Source organism: Chelonoidis abingdonii, chromosome 18 (genome assembly GCF_003597395.2).
Source record: "Chelonoidis abingdonii isolate Lonesome George chromosome 18, CheloAbing_2.0, whole genome shotgun sequence".
NCBI lineage: Eukaryota > Metazoa > Chordata > Testudines > Testudinidae > Chelonoidis > Chelonoidis abingdonii.
In genome coordinates, this window is record NC_133786.1 from 4,096,929 (window position 1) to 4,113,385 (window position 16,457).

The following is a 16,457-nucleotide window of genomic DNA, read 5'->3' on the forward strand; positions in this document are numbered from 1 at the left end:
ACCTTTGGCACTGTTGTCTCCCTTGTTGGCAGTCTGAGCAGAGAGGCCAAGGAATGAATGAGGAGCTGGGACTCCTCAGGGGGTCACTCCATGGCAAGACTGAGGCTGTAACAGCTGAGCAATGTGCTTGTACTGTTACTGCACAGGCTGCAGCTGCAGAACCTGAACAGAAAAGTTGATTTCCAGGGCTGTCAATTGAGTGTCTTTTACCTGCACTGAATCCACTTGACAAAGAAAAAAGTCAATGTAAATATTTCCCCCAGCCTTCCAAAGGGAAGTGGGGAAAGCCCTTCAGTGAACCGTTGAAGACTGGACTGAGGGGTGCGTGGTATTGTATTTACACTGTAAGGATCCTTTTTGATCAAGTCTGTCAGACTGAGAAATGAGCCTAAGAAGCAAGGAGTCCCATAACTGGGATTCCACTGGATCTGAGAGCCAGAGCCAGCTCTGCTCCCAGCACCATATAGTCTAAATCTGGGTCTTTCCAGTTGCAGAGTTCCTGTGGAGTATAGCTTTCTTGTAGGCTGGGGTGATCTCAGCCCATTAAGGGCTTTAGAGGTTAGCATCAGGACCAAACTGGAAGCCAATGGAATGTACAATACACGTGTGACATGTTTATATTAGAGTCATAGAATATCAGGGTTGGAAGGGACCTCGGGAAGTCATTTAGTCCAACCCTGTGCTCAGAGAAGGACCAATCCCCAACTAAATCAAATTGGCCTTGGTTAATGAGAGATGCTGCTGCAGACTGACTCATGTGTCAGTTGAATTCAGCCCTAGACTGATTAAGTGCAATCATCTAACCCACAGATGATGCTGTGAATGTCAGTGGCTAAATCCTCATCTGAAAGCAGGGAAGGCAGTTTCCTGCCATACAAGAAGGGAAGGAAGAATTCCTCGCCCTTGTGGCAATCTCTGTGTCCAGGGCTAGTCAGGGACTGGCAGCACCTTGAAGCTTTTTGCACCACCTGCCTGGTCTGATGGCTCAGTTGTTGGTGAGGTTAGAGCATTTCAGTCTTTCCCCTTCCTAGAAACATCATTTATGACTTCCGTAGGTAGAACCAGAGCCATATGCTCTTTGTCCACCTGTCGGGATGTCTTGGGGATGGCAGAGACTGTATCAGTGGAGAAGGGAGATGTGCTGTTATAGGGAAGTGTGTCTTGAGCTTTGACTGAACTTGCCCAGCAAACACAGTACCCCTCCGCCTAGCACCACCCTACTCTTCCTGCATGCTGCTTGCATAATCCTGTTTGGCCTGGTGATTGTTCCCGCTGTCTGGATTTCTCATGCTGGAACAGGGCGAGCCAGCTAACAGTCCTGTCTCTCCTTACAGACCTGGAGAAGGAGGTAGTGAAGTTCCGGAAGAAGTTAAAAGAGAGCCTTCCAGGCAGTGATTGGGACCCCTTGGGTACCACAAAGGGTCTCCCTCCTGAGCAGGCAGATGTGGTCATCGTGGGGGGAGGAGTGATGGGCTGGTCCGTCGCCTACTGGCTGAAGGCGCTAGAGCCCCGGAGAGATGCGCTCCGAGTGGTCGTGATTGAGAAGGACCCAACGGTAAGTTACTTCTGAGGAGGCTGCTACTAAAATATGCAGCATCCTGGAGTCTCGTTTAGGCAAGGGTTTAGAAACTAAGCTGAACTCCAAGTGTGATGGCTGCTCTGCAGACCCAACCCGCTCTGTTCCTCTCCTTGCCCCAGATCTCCCTCCCCCACAAGAAAGATTTGCATCCATAAAGGATGAGGCCAATTGCACCAGGGGAGCTGACTGGGACTAGTCCAGAGAAGAGCCAGCTCAGTGTGGGAGGAGAATCAGAGCCAATACAGAGCTGCAGAGTAACTGTACTAATGCGGGGAGTAAAGGAGCAATGGCCCAAGGTGAAGGAAGGAAAAAGTCGGGCTGAGCATTATGGGGAGAGAGAGGTTCTTAGCAGCCAGAGTAGTGGAATGGGCTCCTCCTGGGAGGGCTGGAGGCTGCAGACTGATTAGAGAAGGGGTTGGTGAGGAAGGATGTAGTGGCTGGCCCTACAGAGAGCAATGTTGGGCTGGGTGATCCAGTAGTGACTCTCAGACCAACATGCAAGGGGTTATGGTGTTCCAGCTTGTTTATTTGATCAAAGATCCCATGTTCCATGGTGTTAAAATAGATCAGCACCTGTATGTTCAAGACGTTGCATAGGCAGAGCTAGGACACACCAGTGGGTCAGTTGGTCTCTGCATTGGAGCTTGATAAATTTAAAAATGAGATTGTATGGGGCTGCCTGTGATGACCCAGGAGGTCCTTTTCAGTCCTGTGATCTTATGATTTGTCTTTGCATCTGTGCAAGTTCATCCTTGTTCCTCACCATCGTATTTCTTTACCCATTAAGGACCAGTCTGGGGCTGCTGTGGGCTTTGGCCACCCATGATGGGGTAACTGCATCCCTGCTCTTTTTGGGTCTCCCTAGCCTGTAGACTAACCCCCTCAAATGCTGGGCTAGGGACAGCATGTGGGGACAGGGCTTGCTAATGCGAGATACAGACTCAAGGTCAGTGGTTGGGCTCCAGCCCAGGATGGAAGGGACCAAAAGTTATTGCCCTCTGCAAGCTGTTTGGTGGCCTCTCCGGTTCCAAAAGAGCAAGTGCCCGCATCACCCTGTTGATAGTCTTAGGAGACCAACACAGGAGTGAACGGTCCATGGAAACCGATCTCCCCTCTGCCCACTAGAGGGAGTTCCCAGGGTTCCTTGGTAGGGCAGCATCAGGGGATTCTTGCGCCACTGCTTCTTTTTCTGGCTCTGCTCCCCATGAATAGATGAGTTCAGTCTCCAGGGCTGTTGGGCCTGGGCCTTTCACTAGAGCCTGTGAGAGGGAAGAACTGAAAACTTGCTGCCTCATTTCTGTTCTGGTAACTCTGCCATCCTGACCATCCTTCCCCTGCCCCTTTGGCTTCCCTGCAGTACTCGCGAGCCTCCACGGTGCTCTCTGCAGGAGGGATTCGGCAGCAGTTCTCAGTGCCAGAAAACATCCAGATGTCTCTCTACTCAGCGTTCTTCCTGCGCACGATCAACGTACGTCACACTGGCCAAGGATGGAAGGGAGGCGCTAGGGCCTTGACTCTCCAGGGGCCTCAACGGCTGCAAGCTCCGTGCTAGAGAGAGTTTGGAGTCAGGAGGCTTAGGGGAGCTACAGGCATGCTGAACCCCCTTGTCACCGTGGCTGCAGGTGGAGCATAGTATGGTTCACTTAATTAGCTGCGTGCGTGCGTGTGTGACAACGTATTCATCGCTGCATTGATTGTACCTGCTTGTGGGCCTGAGTCTGCTGCTCGCTGGTGTAAATCTGGAGTTGCTCTGGATTTACACCGGTGTCTCAGATTGCTATTAGACCCTCTGTCTCTTCTGGAAGAGAATGATCAGTCAGTGGCCTATGCTTAATAATACCTCGGGCTTTCTGTTGTTCTTTGCATGCTGAAGCACTGAACAAACAGTAACCAGACCACACTCTGCGTGGCCACGCAAAGGACCTGGGTTCGAGTCTCATCTTCGCTCCCAAGCTGACAAGTGCTGGGAAATGTGCGTGGGTGATGCTGTCAGTCACTAGGGAGACTGAGGGGAACTGTGCAGCTTGTCAGTGACCCCTCTGGCAAAGCAAAAAGCTGAGGGGTTCCTAAGGCGGTCTCTAGCAGAGGAGGACAGGTCACTCTGAGGGGGTTGGCAAACCAGAGCAGCTCCTCCATTTTATGGGGAGATAATGCAGTGATGGTCTCTCGAATGGGTCCCAGGTCCTTCTCCCCCTGCATCTGCCTGAATCAGACCAGTGACTGGAGTGTTGACAGGTGCTCTCTGTCCCCAGGAGCATTTGGGGGTTGTGAATGAGCCACCCGTAGATATTCAGTTTAACCCCTCGGGGTACCTCTTCCTGGCCTCAGAAGATGGAGCTGCCAAGTTGGAGAACAACGTGCGCATTCAGAGGTACAGCCTCTCGGTGGGTGAAACAGTGGGAGCTGGGAAGCAAGGCTGTGGATGTAGCAGCTGATATTGGCCAGCCGACCTTGTAGCAAACAGCCCAGGCAGTTACCCTAGTAGCAGAGCCAGACTTGGGCTTCTGGGGCAGAGGACTGGGGCTACTGCCTTTATTGCCACACTAGTTCAGAAGTCTTGAACTCCTTCCAGCTCTTCAGAGGTGAAGCCTCCAGCATCTGTATGCAGGGGCAGCTGCCATCACTCTGTCCCTTGCTGTTCTAGTTTGGGGTTTTCCCATGTTCTGTGAGATCTGGGCCCACCCTCACCCAGCTTTGCTGCTGCACCCCAACCCTGGCCTGCTCACCCCTCCCTGCTAACCTCAGCTTCGGGCCTCTCCTGAGGTGGTGGAAAACGCGTAGTGCTTCCCTAAAGGCCAGGATGAGAGGCCACTAAATTATTCCTTTTCCCATGTGACCAAAGTCGCTAGAGCCCAGATCTTTAGATGGGAGGGGCTTGTTCATTAGCCCCTTGCCCCACTTGAGCTCCCCTCCTGCCCCCACTCCCCACCAGCCCTCCACAGAGTGAGATTTGACTAGAGGTGCTGGACCCTTGGCACTGAGCAGCCTCGAGTCGCACAAGGTGCTGACCCACTGGCATTCTGCTCTCCCTGGCTATGAATCAAGATGGTCACAAGTCCTCTGTGAACAGGTGGGTCTTGCTTTGCCCTTTGAAGGTAGTTGGATTTGGCCATTTCCAGTGGTAACCAAGGGGGGCGGGGAGGGCAGAAAACCTAATTTGTTTCAAGCCTGAGCCTGATACGTTTATGGAGGGGGTGGTACGATGAGACTGCCTGCAGTGGCATGTAGCCAATCTGCGACTGCTAGTGGCAAATATTTCCAATGGCTAGTGATAGGAAAGAATTTGCTGCAGTAACTTAGAGGCCTCCCTCTCCTCACAGTCTAGTGTCCCAAGTGTCTGGCTGGTGGGTCTTGCCCATGTGCTCAGGATCTCACTGATCGCTGTATTTGAGGTCAGAAAGGAATTTTCCCCTGAGTCAAACTGACATAGACCCTGGGAGTTTTTCTCCTTCCTTTGCAGCATGGGGCATGGGTCACTTGCTGGTTTAAACTAGTGTAAATGATGGATTCTCTGTCACTGGAAGTCTTTAAACCATTATTTGAGGACTTCAGTAACTATTACAGGAGTGGATGCTTGAGGTTTTGTGGCCTGCAATGTGTAGGAGGTCAGACTAGATGATCACGATGGTCCCTTGTGGCCTTAAAGTCTGAGTCTATGGATAGCGATTTCTGTAGCCAGGGGCCTTCTGCTGAGAATGCCCAGCCCCTGTGACCTTCACACTGGGGGTCTCCAGCTGAAGAGGAGCAGGAAGAGAGACGGGCTTGAGCCAGCTGAGACCTAGCAACCGAAGGGCTTTAGGGATGAGGAGCCTTGTACCATTAGCATGGGGAGGAGATCTGGAGAGAGAGAAGCAGAACTGCTGGGTGGGGCCGGGTGAGGAAACTTTCAAGTCACAGAAAACATCTTGGGTTTCCTTTTTTTTTTTTTTTTTTCCTCCTAGTGGTTATGCTCCGTTCTCTCCAGATCTTCTCCCATGTGTTGCCTAACAATAGGTGTATCGGGACTAAAACCACCATGTTCTGATGTATATTTAATGGCTTTTCAGGGCCGAAGGAGCTGAGGTCTCCCTTCTGTCACCAGCGCAACTGAAGAAGAAGTATCCATGGATAAATACCGATGGTGTAGCTGTGGCATCCTATGGTATCTAAATGCTAGACCCCTGCCCACCCCATGGGGAAATGTAACTCCCTTTGCACTTCAGTCTCTCTAGATATTAGAGAAGTGAAATGAAAAAGAAAATGTAATGGATGTCTCTGAAACTTTGGAAGGAGCTGAAAAGACCAGCTTTCATTACAAGGGTCAATCCTGCTCTTAAATATTAAGCGCAAAACCATATTCAAATGCCACGTTAGGGCTAAAAAATCAAAGTCCAAAGTAAGAGAGTGCCAAAAATTATGGCTTCTGATAAATATTTAACCCAGCTTGTTATGTGTCTTGTCTGTTTCATGGCACACCTCTAATAACAAAACCAACAGTACAACAGGGCTTTCATTTACCAAGGCAGACGGGAATACCATTAAGAATGTATGTACAATATGGCCATGTAAATGTAACTTTTGGGTACTTGATTTCTCAACCGTATGTTAATATTAGGTTTTTGTATTTAATTTCCCTGTTTTTTCCTCGGGGAAATAGAGAGGAGAAACTCAGCAATACTTTTTCTGACCTATCTGCGGAGAACACACTTAACTGAAGGCATCACCGCATCAGACTGGGGAGGGGAAATAGAATTCAAATCCGTTTGTGTGGCGATGCTGACTTTACACGTTCCCGCCTCTAAAATTATCATACTGACTTCCTTCAAATTTAAATTGTTTTCCCTTCCCCATTGAGGTCTATAAATCAAGCCAAGTTTAAAATTTCTAGCTTCACCCGCTTGAGTTATCTGAGCATAAAGTCCTCAGTTGGAATGTGTGGGGAAAGTGTTTTATCTTCCTGGCTGCTTGACTTGGAAGAAACAGGACTGATCTCATTCATACTCTCCAAACAAATTAGTCTTTTGGATGAGGTCAAAAATGGAACCATTCAGACCAATGAGAATTTGTTTGGCAAGATTGAAAAACAAAATTGGAGGTAGAACAGAAGTTGGAATTCACCCTTTATTAAAGTGCTCATTGCTGGAAACTGGTGTAACTTTTATGTAACTATACATTAAATACTTGTCTGTTGCTGAATGATACCTGTATATTAAAGGAAAAAATAGATACCTTAAGCAGCAACAAATCCTAGTTGGCCTAGCTACCTCACCTCCTCTATAAAATAGGGATAATAATACAAACCTGTCTGCATAGTGCATCTGCTAAACGTACGGGTATTTATGCACACACTTACCTTTGTGCCTGTGACTAATTCTGTTGACTTCAGTGGAACCTGTCATGCATAGTGTTAAGCGTGAGCACGAGCATCTGTAGGATTGGGGCTGTGCTTTGCAGGCATCCTACATTAAGGGGGCTTGTATGGTTGAATGGTTGCGTCATTCATGCCTGCTCTTCCATGTGTCCATTTCTTCTTTCTTTAGGCCTAGAAAATGAGGGTTGGTTTGATCCTTGGTCCCTTCTCAATGCCTTCAGGAGAAAAGCAATGTCTATGGGTGTCTATCAGTGCTTCGGAGAAGTGATATGTAAGTGAGCCCCTCTCACTGAGGCTGATGTAATATTGATCCCCCCTGTAGGGTTGTCACAATACCATGTGCTGAGATCCTCTAAGCTAAGTAGCATTGGATCTGGTTATTACTTGGATGGGAGACCTCAAAGGAGCATGTAGGATTACAAGTAGTAGCATGAGGGATTTGGTACTGATCCAGCAGGGTATTAGGGGTTGCTCAGCTGGTCCAAGGTGTTGCTGTGCTGCTATCTTTAAAATAAGATGGGAAAATTAATACAGCTGACAAAATGAAATAAATAGCTGCCAAAGCCACTTAAGACCTTGAATCGGAAACAAAAATGTATAGGTGTCAGTTCTGGAAATGTATTTTAGAAACAATTGAAAATTAATATCATGTTGACCCAGATTGAAGTCCAGATTCTGTTTCCCCTGTCGCCGCTTAGTGGGGATGTCGCAGACTCTAAAGCAGTGCGTGGAATGTAACTCTGTGCCCTGCTTTGGAAACCAGGGATTCTATCAGCTGTAGCAGGAGAAATAGAGCTCTGAGCTCAGGGCTTGGAACCAAAGGCTTTTTACCTGCCAAACATTTAATTAAAAAATAAACAGACAAACCTGCCAAACTTTTTCTCTAGTCACTTTCCTCATCTGCTCTTTTCAAATTATAGTAGATGAAGCATTGGAGAGTATCTTCTGTAAGGAACAATGCAGCTCTGTTCTCAGAGGCTCACCTAAATGGTACCACATGGGACAGTCCATTTCTGATCTCTCTAATTCAGTGTTAAATTCCATGGCTGTCTATCTGAAGTAGTGTGGAATGGGTAAATGAGCAGATGGGGGTTAATGGAATAAGGACAGAGCTGGGAGTCAGGGGACATCAGGTCTATTCCTAGCTCTGCCATAATGTCACTAAGTGACTTTGGGCCAGTCACTTAATCTCTGTGTCTTTATTTCTCCATCTGTAATGTGAGGCGAAGGACAGTTTCCTATCTTTGGAAAGCGTTTTGAGATCTGTATGAGAACTAAGTATATTTAGTGCACACAGTATCTAGCATACAATATCTCTGATGTATCCTTGGTCTTGGGTGGTTTAGCACAAGTTATATTTCTCAGTAACCTGTCTAGTGATTTTTCTCCGCCCCACCCCTTTTTGCTGTGACTCACTCGTGAGCTGTGTGCCTGCCCGTTACCGATCACTGTACGTTACGGATCAGTGAGCGAACACAGAGACAAAGCAGGAATCATTACATGTACTGAAAACAAATGAACAGCTGTTAGAGATTTTAGTTTGAATGGCGTATTGGAATACACATTGTATGCTAGCGAAGGGACTGTAGGCTATTGTCTAGCAGTGATGGGAGAGCTAGTCTTTGTGCGTTACGTACAAGCTGTGCCGACTACCGAGTTGTGCCTGCTGCAGAGCGGCCCAGATCCTCAGAGGTATTTGGAGGGAGTGAGCAAATTGCTGTTTGCTGCATGTTTTTTCTGTTTCTCTTTCTCAGCCTTTACCGTCTCCTCCCGAGAAATAATGATGCCTGAAGGGGAGCTGACCTTCTCCCGCATTAATTATGTCCGCGTAAGTAATCCCCCAGCGGTCTGGTCCCACTGGTAGTGTCGTAGCTCAGAAAGGAGAGTTCTGTGCTGGGTTCTGGTCTTGACCCTGCTGATCACTTGTGTGGAAGAAAAATATCAGTTCATGTAATTAATGATGATATCCTAAGACACGCACTAGGGGACTGAGCTGGGGTCATACAGGGAACCCTGACCAGGCGTATTTTAACAGTGAGGGTAATTGCCATTAGAACAGCTCCTTGAGGGACGTCATGGATTCACCGTTACTTGGAGTTTTTCAGACTGAGACTGGCTGTCTTCCAAAAAGCTCCACTGTAGCTCAACTGCAAGTCACTGGGGCCCAGCACAGCAGTCACTGGGCAGAATCCGCTGGCCTGTGCTACACTGGAGGTCAGACTGGATAATAGCTGGTCCTTCTGGTCTTGAAGTCTGCATACACCCCACAACTGAAAAAGCTTTCTTCTCCTTTGTGTGGGGCCATGTGTCCCCGGGAGCCAGGATACCAACACAGCAATGCCTCCTAGTCCGAGATCCTAGGCAGTGGGTCTTCACAGGAGGTGGGATTCCAGGTTCTACTCCCACCTCTGTCATGGACTCATTGTGTGATGCTCCCTCTTTGCTTCATTTTCTCCCCACTCCCCCCGCCCCCCCCGGTGAGGTAAATCATTAATATTATCTCACTTTAACAGATGGGGAAAGTGAGGCACAGAGTGATGATGGGACTCACCCAAGACCACATTCTGAGTCAGTGGCGAAGCCAGGAAGAGAACTGGGTTCTCTTGCTGCCCAGCCTCCTGCTATAACCACAAAACCATCTTTGTCTCTCCTCACCGCTTCCTGCTCTCTAGCACCCTATGCACAGCCACTTCTGCCCTCCCCCTTCTCTTGCTCTGCCTCATGAAGCAGTGTCTCCCCAACATCTGTTTCCAGTGCAGGGTAATTCAGGGGGCAGTTCCCTTCTTTATTCCATGACACCCCCTCCAGTGTCGCCCTGTTGCTTTGGCTGCAGGCTGCCTGGAAAGCCTTCCTGGGGTATCTGGCACCCAGGGCTCCTTGGGGTCTATTGAGCTCACTGCTTTCCCTCTTGTGCCTTCCAGGTCCAAATGCCCAACAGTTTGGAGTACCAGCCAGTGGAGTGCTCCTTGGTGGTCAATGCAGCTGGTCCCTGGTCACGGAAGCTGGCCGAGATGGCAGGTGTTGGGATCGGGCCACCTGACACCCAAGAAGGGATCAAGCTACCAGTGGAGCCCAGGAAAAGGTGCAGGTTAAATAACATGGCGTGGGCCAAGCGTAGAACTAGCATGGAGCAGGAGAGGTGACACAGGATCTGAGGGGGACTCTGCAGGCTGAAGCTCTGTGAGGAGTGGGCATTGATTTGCACGTTCAGGTTTGATTCCTTTTCCGGGGGGCTTCCATGTCTCCCATAAGGGGGTGGGCTGGGGAAGAGCGTAGCTGCTTGGGCCAAGTGAAGCTTCAGCACTGCCGTGACTAGGTTAAGCTGTGAAACGACGTGCGTTCTCGCAGGGCGACTGCGCTGTGCTAGGGAATGTAGGTTGGCGAGAAATACCCTGGGCTCGGTTCTGTCGCTCTGGGAAGGTGGAAGAGCAGGAGCCCTGGAAATTGGGAAGGAATGGGAGGCTGGATTCTGACTGCCTGATTTGGACAAGCTCTGGCATAGTGCCTGGAGCTGTCCAGGAGGCTGATCAAAAGGCTGCCCCTGCTCCAAACTGCTCATACCCTCTAGAAACTTCTTCCGTGTGTCTGCTCTGGCTGCCAGGGCTCTGGCTGAACCCAGGGAAGAGATGGTGCTTTGGCGTTCAGTCCCTTAGCCAATTGACCCCGTCCCTGCTACCCCCAGGTACATCTTTGTGTGGCACTGTCCCGATGGGCCCGGCCTGGACTGTCCCATTCTGGTTGACACCACGGGGGCTTATTTCCGCCGGGAAGGCCTGGGAGGCAACTACTTGGGAGGCCTCAGCCCGGCAGAGGTGAGTCGGTCGGGGTCTTGAGGCAGTCAGAACTGGTGAATCATCTTGTAAAGGGGGAAGCAGGGAGGGCTCAGCGGGGGAGCAATAGCCCCGTAACCGGGGTGTGGGGGACAGTAGGGGAGCGATAACCCTATAGATATGGCTGAACCGGATTTAGTGACTTCAGACTGCGCCCGCAGTCAGGACATGCCGTGATGCACTGTGCCCCTCCCCGAAACCCCCACAGCTCACCCACGGGAGTGGGCAACTCACACCATCAGGCAACCTGGGTTCAGTTAAATGGGAACCAACGGGCGGGGGGGGAGTGTTTTTATTGCTCGCCAGCGCCCCCTCTGGCTGGTTGGAATGGTGTTGATGAACTGCAGGGAGCATTCTGCCCTAGGAGGGAAAGGCTGCAGCGTAGGACTCAGGAGGGAGACGGTGCAATGGATCTGCCAAAAGCAGTTTCTGAGTCACTGCTGTGCTCCTACACTGTCAGACATGGCCCTTGAGCCCCTCATCGGTCCTTTTGGAGTGGGGGAATTTTTCATGGGGCTTGGCAGGTTGTCTCCAGTGTTGGGAGCAGATGCATTCACCCCATCCTTATGGAATCCCAATCTCACATGAGTACCATTAACACGCACACCCTGCCTCCCCCCCCAGCTCCTTGGGAGCCCTCAGCCCTGGCACTTCACAGGAGTTGAATGGAACCAGCCCCGCCCCCACCAGCGTCCCTGGACAGTGACCTGCTCCCCTTGACTGGGCTCTGTAAGCCCACAGCCAGTGCTTGTGCTGTTGCAGCACCAAAGCCCAGCTCCATCACGCTGCCGTGCAAAACAGTGCTACCGTCTGAGCTGCCCCCTGAATGTCTGCTCTCGAACAGCCTCTCCCAGCTCAGGCTGCTAACAGGTAGCTCCCCGCTGAGCTCTGGCACCAGGGCCGTGGGTCGCTGTCTGCTTGGGGTACAAAGCATCACTCTGGTCCCACCCCCAGGAGGAAGAGCCAGACATCCAAGACCTGGAAGTTGATCATGATTTCTTCCAGGAGAAGATCTGGCCCTATCTGGCCCATCGGGTGCCAGTGTTTGAGTCCCTGAAGGTAATGGGCCTGCACATCCCTGTGCTTGTTCACCTTGAGAAAAGAGGATGAGGACGTGAACGTCTCTCCTTCCCTCTCCCGGTCCTGGCTCGAAGAACCCTGGAGAAGGGGAAGGTTTGCTGATGTGATCTGATGGGTAGCACGGCAGTGCAGGAGTGCCCAAGCTGGCAGAGCTACAGCAGCTCGTATCCCTGCAGCGGTATCAGGATGGGTGACTGGTGGGGATAATGGGCCAGGTGAGAGGAGAGTGGGGAGCTGCTTTAAAGTGACAGCCCTGGGGGTGGGAGGCCTCTGTCCTCAGAACGAGAACAACACAGAGGAAGCTTCCCCCTCACGCAGCCCTCCCCATGAAACACTCCTCAGGCGTGAGAGGTGAGTTTGGTTGGTCTGCTCATTTCTGGGTCTCCCTGCTGGGGCTGCCAGCACAGGGAGTCAATGCCAGCGTGAGTGGGGTTTCTTGGTAGACAGGTCAGCCCCACTGGCCTGCAGGGCCCTGACTGTATGTTCTTTGGGCAGGTGAAGAGTGCCTGGGCTGGCTACTATGACTACAACACGTTTGACCAGAACGCCGTGCTGGGCCCGCACCCGCTGGTGGAGAACATGCTCTTCATCACAGGGTTCAGCGGGCATGGGTTGCAGCAGTCGCCGGCGGCGGGCAGGGCTGTGGCTGAGCTCATTCTGGAAGGCAAGTTCAAGACCATCAACGTGGAGAAGTTCTCCTTCCAAAGGTTCATCTCTGGGGAACAGGTCCTCGAGAGGAACATTGTCTGAGAGCTTGGAACTAATCACCCAGCAGGTGGGTCCCACCTCCTCTCCTCCCCAGATCCGTAATGCACTGTCCACTCCTGTGAGCATCTTGCAGCTCTGCAGCCTGAGAGCCAGCTTGTTAGTTCAGGATCCTGATGTGGAAACTGAGGTACGGAGAGAAGTGACTAGCCATGGGCCATGCCGTATGTTGGTGTCTGAGCTGGGAATAGAATCCAGGCCCCTGCTCTACTCACTAGGCAATGCTTCCTGTTGGGTTTGACTCCTGAATCCCCCTCTCCCCTCCTCCCAGCTCTTGACCCAATCATACCATTAGCTGCAGGAGAAAATGTGTGCCCCTGCTCGGTGATGGAGGTTGCAGCAGCACAGGGCTGGCAGCAGACCGTACTGTGTGCCCTTTCTACATGCCTGGTGTCCCTGATGTCTCTCGAGGTCTCTGGTGCTGGCTCATCACCCCAGATATTGACAGCTTCCCCACAAATCTGGGCCAGATTCAGCCTGCTGGTGTGAGGTGAAAGGCTCCATATCCCACTTCACCCCTTGGAGCCATTCACTCCTTGTTCCCATAGCAGAAATAGGCTCTCTCTCCATCAGAGCCTGTGATACATCTGCCTGTCCCGTGTGTCTAACCTCTCCAAGCTCCAAGAGGCACCCGCTCTTTTCTAGGCTCTGCTCATCCTGAGAACAGGAATTAACCAATTTGGTTCCACCGCCTGTTGTCTTCCAACTCCTGCATGTAGAGTGAAGTCCTTAACAGCTGGGAGACTAAGAACATCCATGTTAGAGGCTGTTCATATGGATCCATGGATCTTAGAGTGCTTTCTTAATCCCACTCTCCTGTTTCTTCAAGGCCTCATTTTTCTGGTCAAATTCCAATTTGGCTAATCATTCTGCCTACCTCCATAGCCCTTCCAGTGTCCCTTGTCTTCACTTCCCATCCCAAACTGTTGTATGCTGTTATATGGATGTCACATTCCACCCCAGAGATGACTATATTCCAACATTACTTAAAATTCTACACACAGGGACCATTTTAATCACCTCCTACCCCCAGTGGGGTTGCAAAATGCTTTGGTGCCATTTGGACTGAAGGCACTATAGGAATGGAAGTTCATTGGCAATGCTGGTCTTGGAGGCAGTGGAAAACAAACATCCTGCCACAACTTGTGTTTTGACAGCCAGTGTCTTGTTGTTGTCTGTAGCAATCCTCCCCTGAATGCCCTCAGGAGCAGGCGATAGCAGCACCCAGACAGGCAGAGCATTAAATTCTCCAAATGTTATGAGATACTTGATTGTAAGGTGCCAAGAGGAGCAAAAGCTCATGAATCCCTGCAAGCAGCTGGACCGCTAATTATGGATTCTTCCTGTTGTACATGGAGCACTGGCCAAGGCAAGAGGATAGTGCTGTTCCTCAGCCAGAGACTGACTGGATTACTCCTGGGGCAATTCTGCACCACTGGGCATGTAGAGAATTTGTGTCTCCCACAGCTTTCTTTACTTTCCTGCAGAAAAATGACTTTCTGACAGGGAACCCACAAGCGTGGTCATGTGACCCTCCCAAGCAGTATGTTTTGGGTGCCCAGGGCAGCCAGCAGAGAGGTAAATGACTATGGGGCAGCAGGAGGGACTGGGGAAGACCTGGCTGGTGACTCCTACCCTGTGCTGGGCTCAGCTGTTAGGCTGGCGAGGATGGGACTTCCTCTTCCCCAGCACAGCATCTGGTGCTGTGTCAGACCCTCCCCCAGCTGTAGGAAACTGAAAACTGTCCCCCCACCCTCTGTGCTTCCTTCACCTATTGCTCCTTAGCTGCAGGGGGAGGATCACTGTACAGGGAGTTGCTCCCCCATTTGCCCAACCCCCATGCAGCCAGACCCCTTCATACCCAGACCCTCCAGCTGAGCAGGTGCTGGAGTGAGGAGCAGGTGCTGGGGTGTTTCTGGGGCAGGCCAGGGGTGGATGCAGCCTCACCACTGAGTCTGTGTCCTGGGGGGGCGGGGGGGCTGCACAAAGATCTCCCACATCTGTGCAGCCAGTGATCTGTGCTCCCCAATGCCATGCTGGAGCCACCACATTTTATTTGACTCCATTTCAGAGGAACAGAATTGAAGTCGGGGGGTCTGCACGGCCCAGAGAAGGAAGATCAAAGCTATTCCAGAGGTGACAGATCACAGCTGGCCCAGATGGGTGAGAGACGCACACTGGTGGTCTCCCGTGATTGGCATAGCAGGGCCTGGATGCTTGGGCTAACAGCTGAGCTGCTGCCAAACCCTGCCTGGTTTGAGATGGGCATTCCCTGGGAAGTGGCCATTGCTGGCAGTGGTCACCCCTGCCTTGGGCTGGGAACCAGCAGGGCCAGACTGCTGCTATCTAGAGCTCTACCACAGCTTTGAGTCCACTCTTGCTCTGCAGGGAGCTGGGCTAAGAGGAGTGTGATGCCTGGGGGGCCACAGCGGGTAAGTGGGGTGAGGGAAGGAGTTTAGAATGGGAAATAGCTCCCAGCTGCTGTCCCATCCCAACAGTGCTGCAATCCTCTAGGAGGGGAGTGGGGGTAGATGACCCAGGAGGGCTGTGCCCCCCACCTACCTCACTGTACACCTGTCCTGCCTCTGTGCCACACCAATTGCACATCAGAGATTTGTGTCAGAGCCTCACTTGTGATTTGTACTGAAATAAAGTGATTATGCAGCATGGGGCTGTGACGGTGGCAGAATGTGTCTGTGGTTAAGGACTGCACACTCACCCCCTTCAGAGCTGCATTGCACTCACTGGCTGTTGCATTTCATCCAAAGTCACGAGAAAAACTCCCATTGGCTTCAGTGAGCTGTGGAGCAGGGCCTGGCTGAGTACGTGGGCCAGCCCCTGCCCTGTGCCATTGGCAAACAGCATTGGGAGAAAGTCAGGAACCCTGAGCAGAACAGGGCTGTAGGGGGGACCTGGGCTTGCATTTGCATCCCAGCTGGGCTGCTTACCAGACAGCTGTGCGGGGATTCAGCTGTTTTAAGGCTCTTCAGTCCTTTGAGGGATGCTTTAGGGTACTGTGACCATGTGACCTACTCTGCAGCCCCCAGATCAGAGCAGGCCTCTGAGCTGCCCTCTAAACATACCCTCTCCCAGAACTCCAGCTGGGGGGTTATCTATGCCCAGTTTCCAGCTTCAGACGCACGGTGGGAGATGTGTGGTATGTGCTACACCGAGGCTTTGCAGCGGGTTCTTAAAGGAAGAGCAATGTTTTTCTTTTAATAGCACAAGAAATAGAGCTATACAAAAATAACTCTACACGCTTCCTGGTCTTGCTTTCCTCACCACTCTAGCACATGCCTTGGGTTGAGATCCTGCTGCTGCAGCTCATGTCCTGTGTTCAGAACCATGGAGACTTTTCTCCCTATTTCTCCAATATCAGCTGGTTCATTCACTTCCTCTTTCCTACCCAGCACTTCCTCTTGTGGCTCAGTCAGAGTCTCTCTCTGGTTTAATAGTCCCACCACCAGTATCTGGTTCCATCATCTACTGTGGGTAGCTTTTTGTTCTCTCAATTCTGGCCCCAGCCCCCTGCAGACAAGCTAGGGGGAAGTGGCTGTCTCCAGCTCAGTTTGACTGCCTTAGCATTATCTTTGGAGCAGCTTGAGTCGTCATGAAATTGAAGTACTCCCCTTAGTGTGGTGGCTACACAGCAATAAGCTTACTTGATTTCCAGGAATCTTAAATGCTTCACTAAAAGCCAGAGATTGTGTCTATGGTACTATAGCAGCTGGAGCTCCCCCCTGTAGCCCATGGCACCTTATACCCACACCCACTAAAACCTAATCCCTGCCCCAAAGAGCTTCCAATCTAAAACTTGTCACCATCAACCACTTAATGCATTAACGGGGGAAGG

The 16,457-nt window shown here is 51.2% G+C and overlaps 1 protein-coding gene across 2 annotated transcripts; it reads left to right on the top strand.

The window, feature by feature from the left end:
• Window positions 1–1,339: 1,339 nt before the first annotated feature.
• On the top strand, window positions 1,340–15,274 carry FOXRED1 (FAD dependent oxidoreductase domain containing 1). Of its 2 annotated transcripts, XM_032770036.2 has the most exons (10): window positions 1,340–1,555; window positions 2,937–3,047; window positions 3,832–3,950; window positions 5,626–5,720; window positions 7,099–7,200; window positions 8,684–8,757; window positions 9,851–10,011; window positions 10,612–10,741; window positions 11,714–11,818; window positions 12,335–15,274. In XM_032770036.2, the coding sequence occupies exons 1-10, from the start codon at window positions 1,469–1,471 to the stop codon at window positions 12,587–12,589; spliced, it is 1,239 nt and encodes a 412-aa protein (XP_032625927.2). In that variant the 5' UTR covers window positions 1,340–1,468; the 3' UTR covers window positions 12,590–15,274. The 2 variants fall into 2 exon arrangements, with proteins under 2 accessions (XP_032625927.2, XP_074929690.1); XM_075073589.1 differs by lacking the exon at window positions 1,340–1,555 and having other exon boundaries at window positions 2,959–3,047; window positions 3,832–3,963; window positions 12,335–12,671.
• The last annotated feature ends 1,183 nt before the right edge of the window (window positions 15,275–16,457 follow it).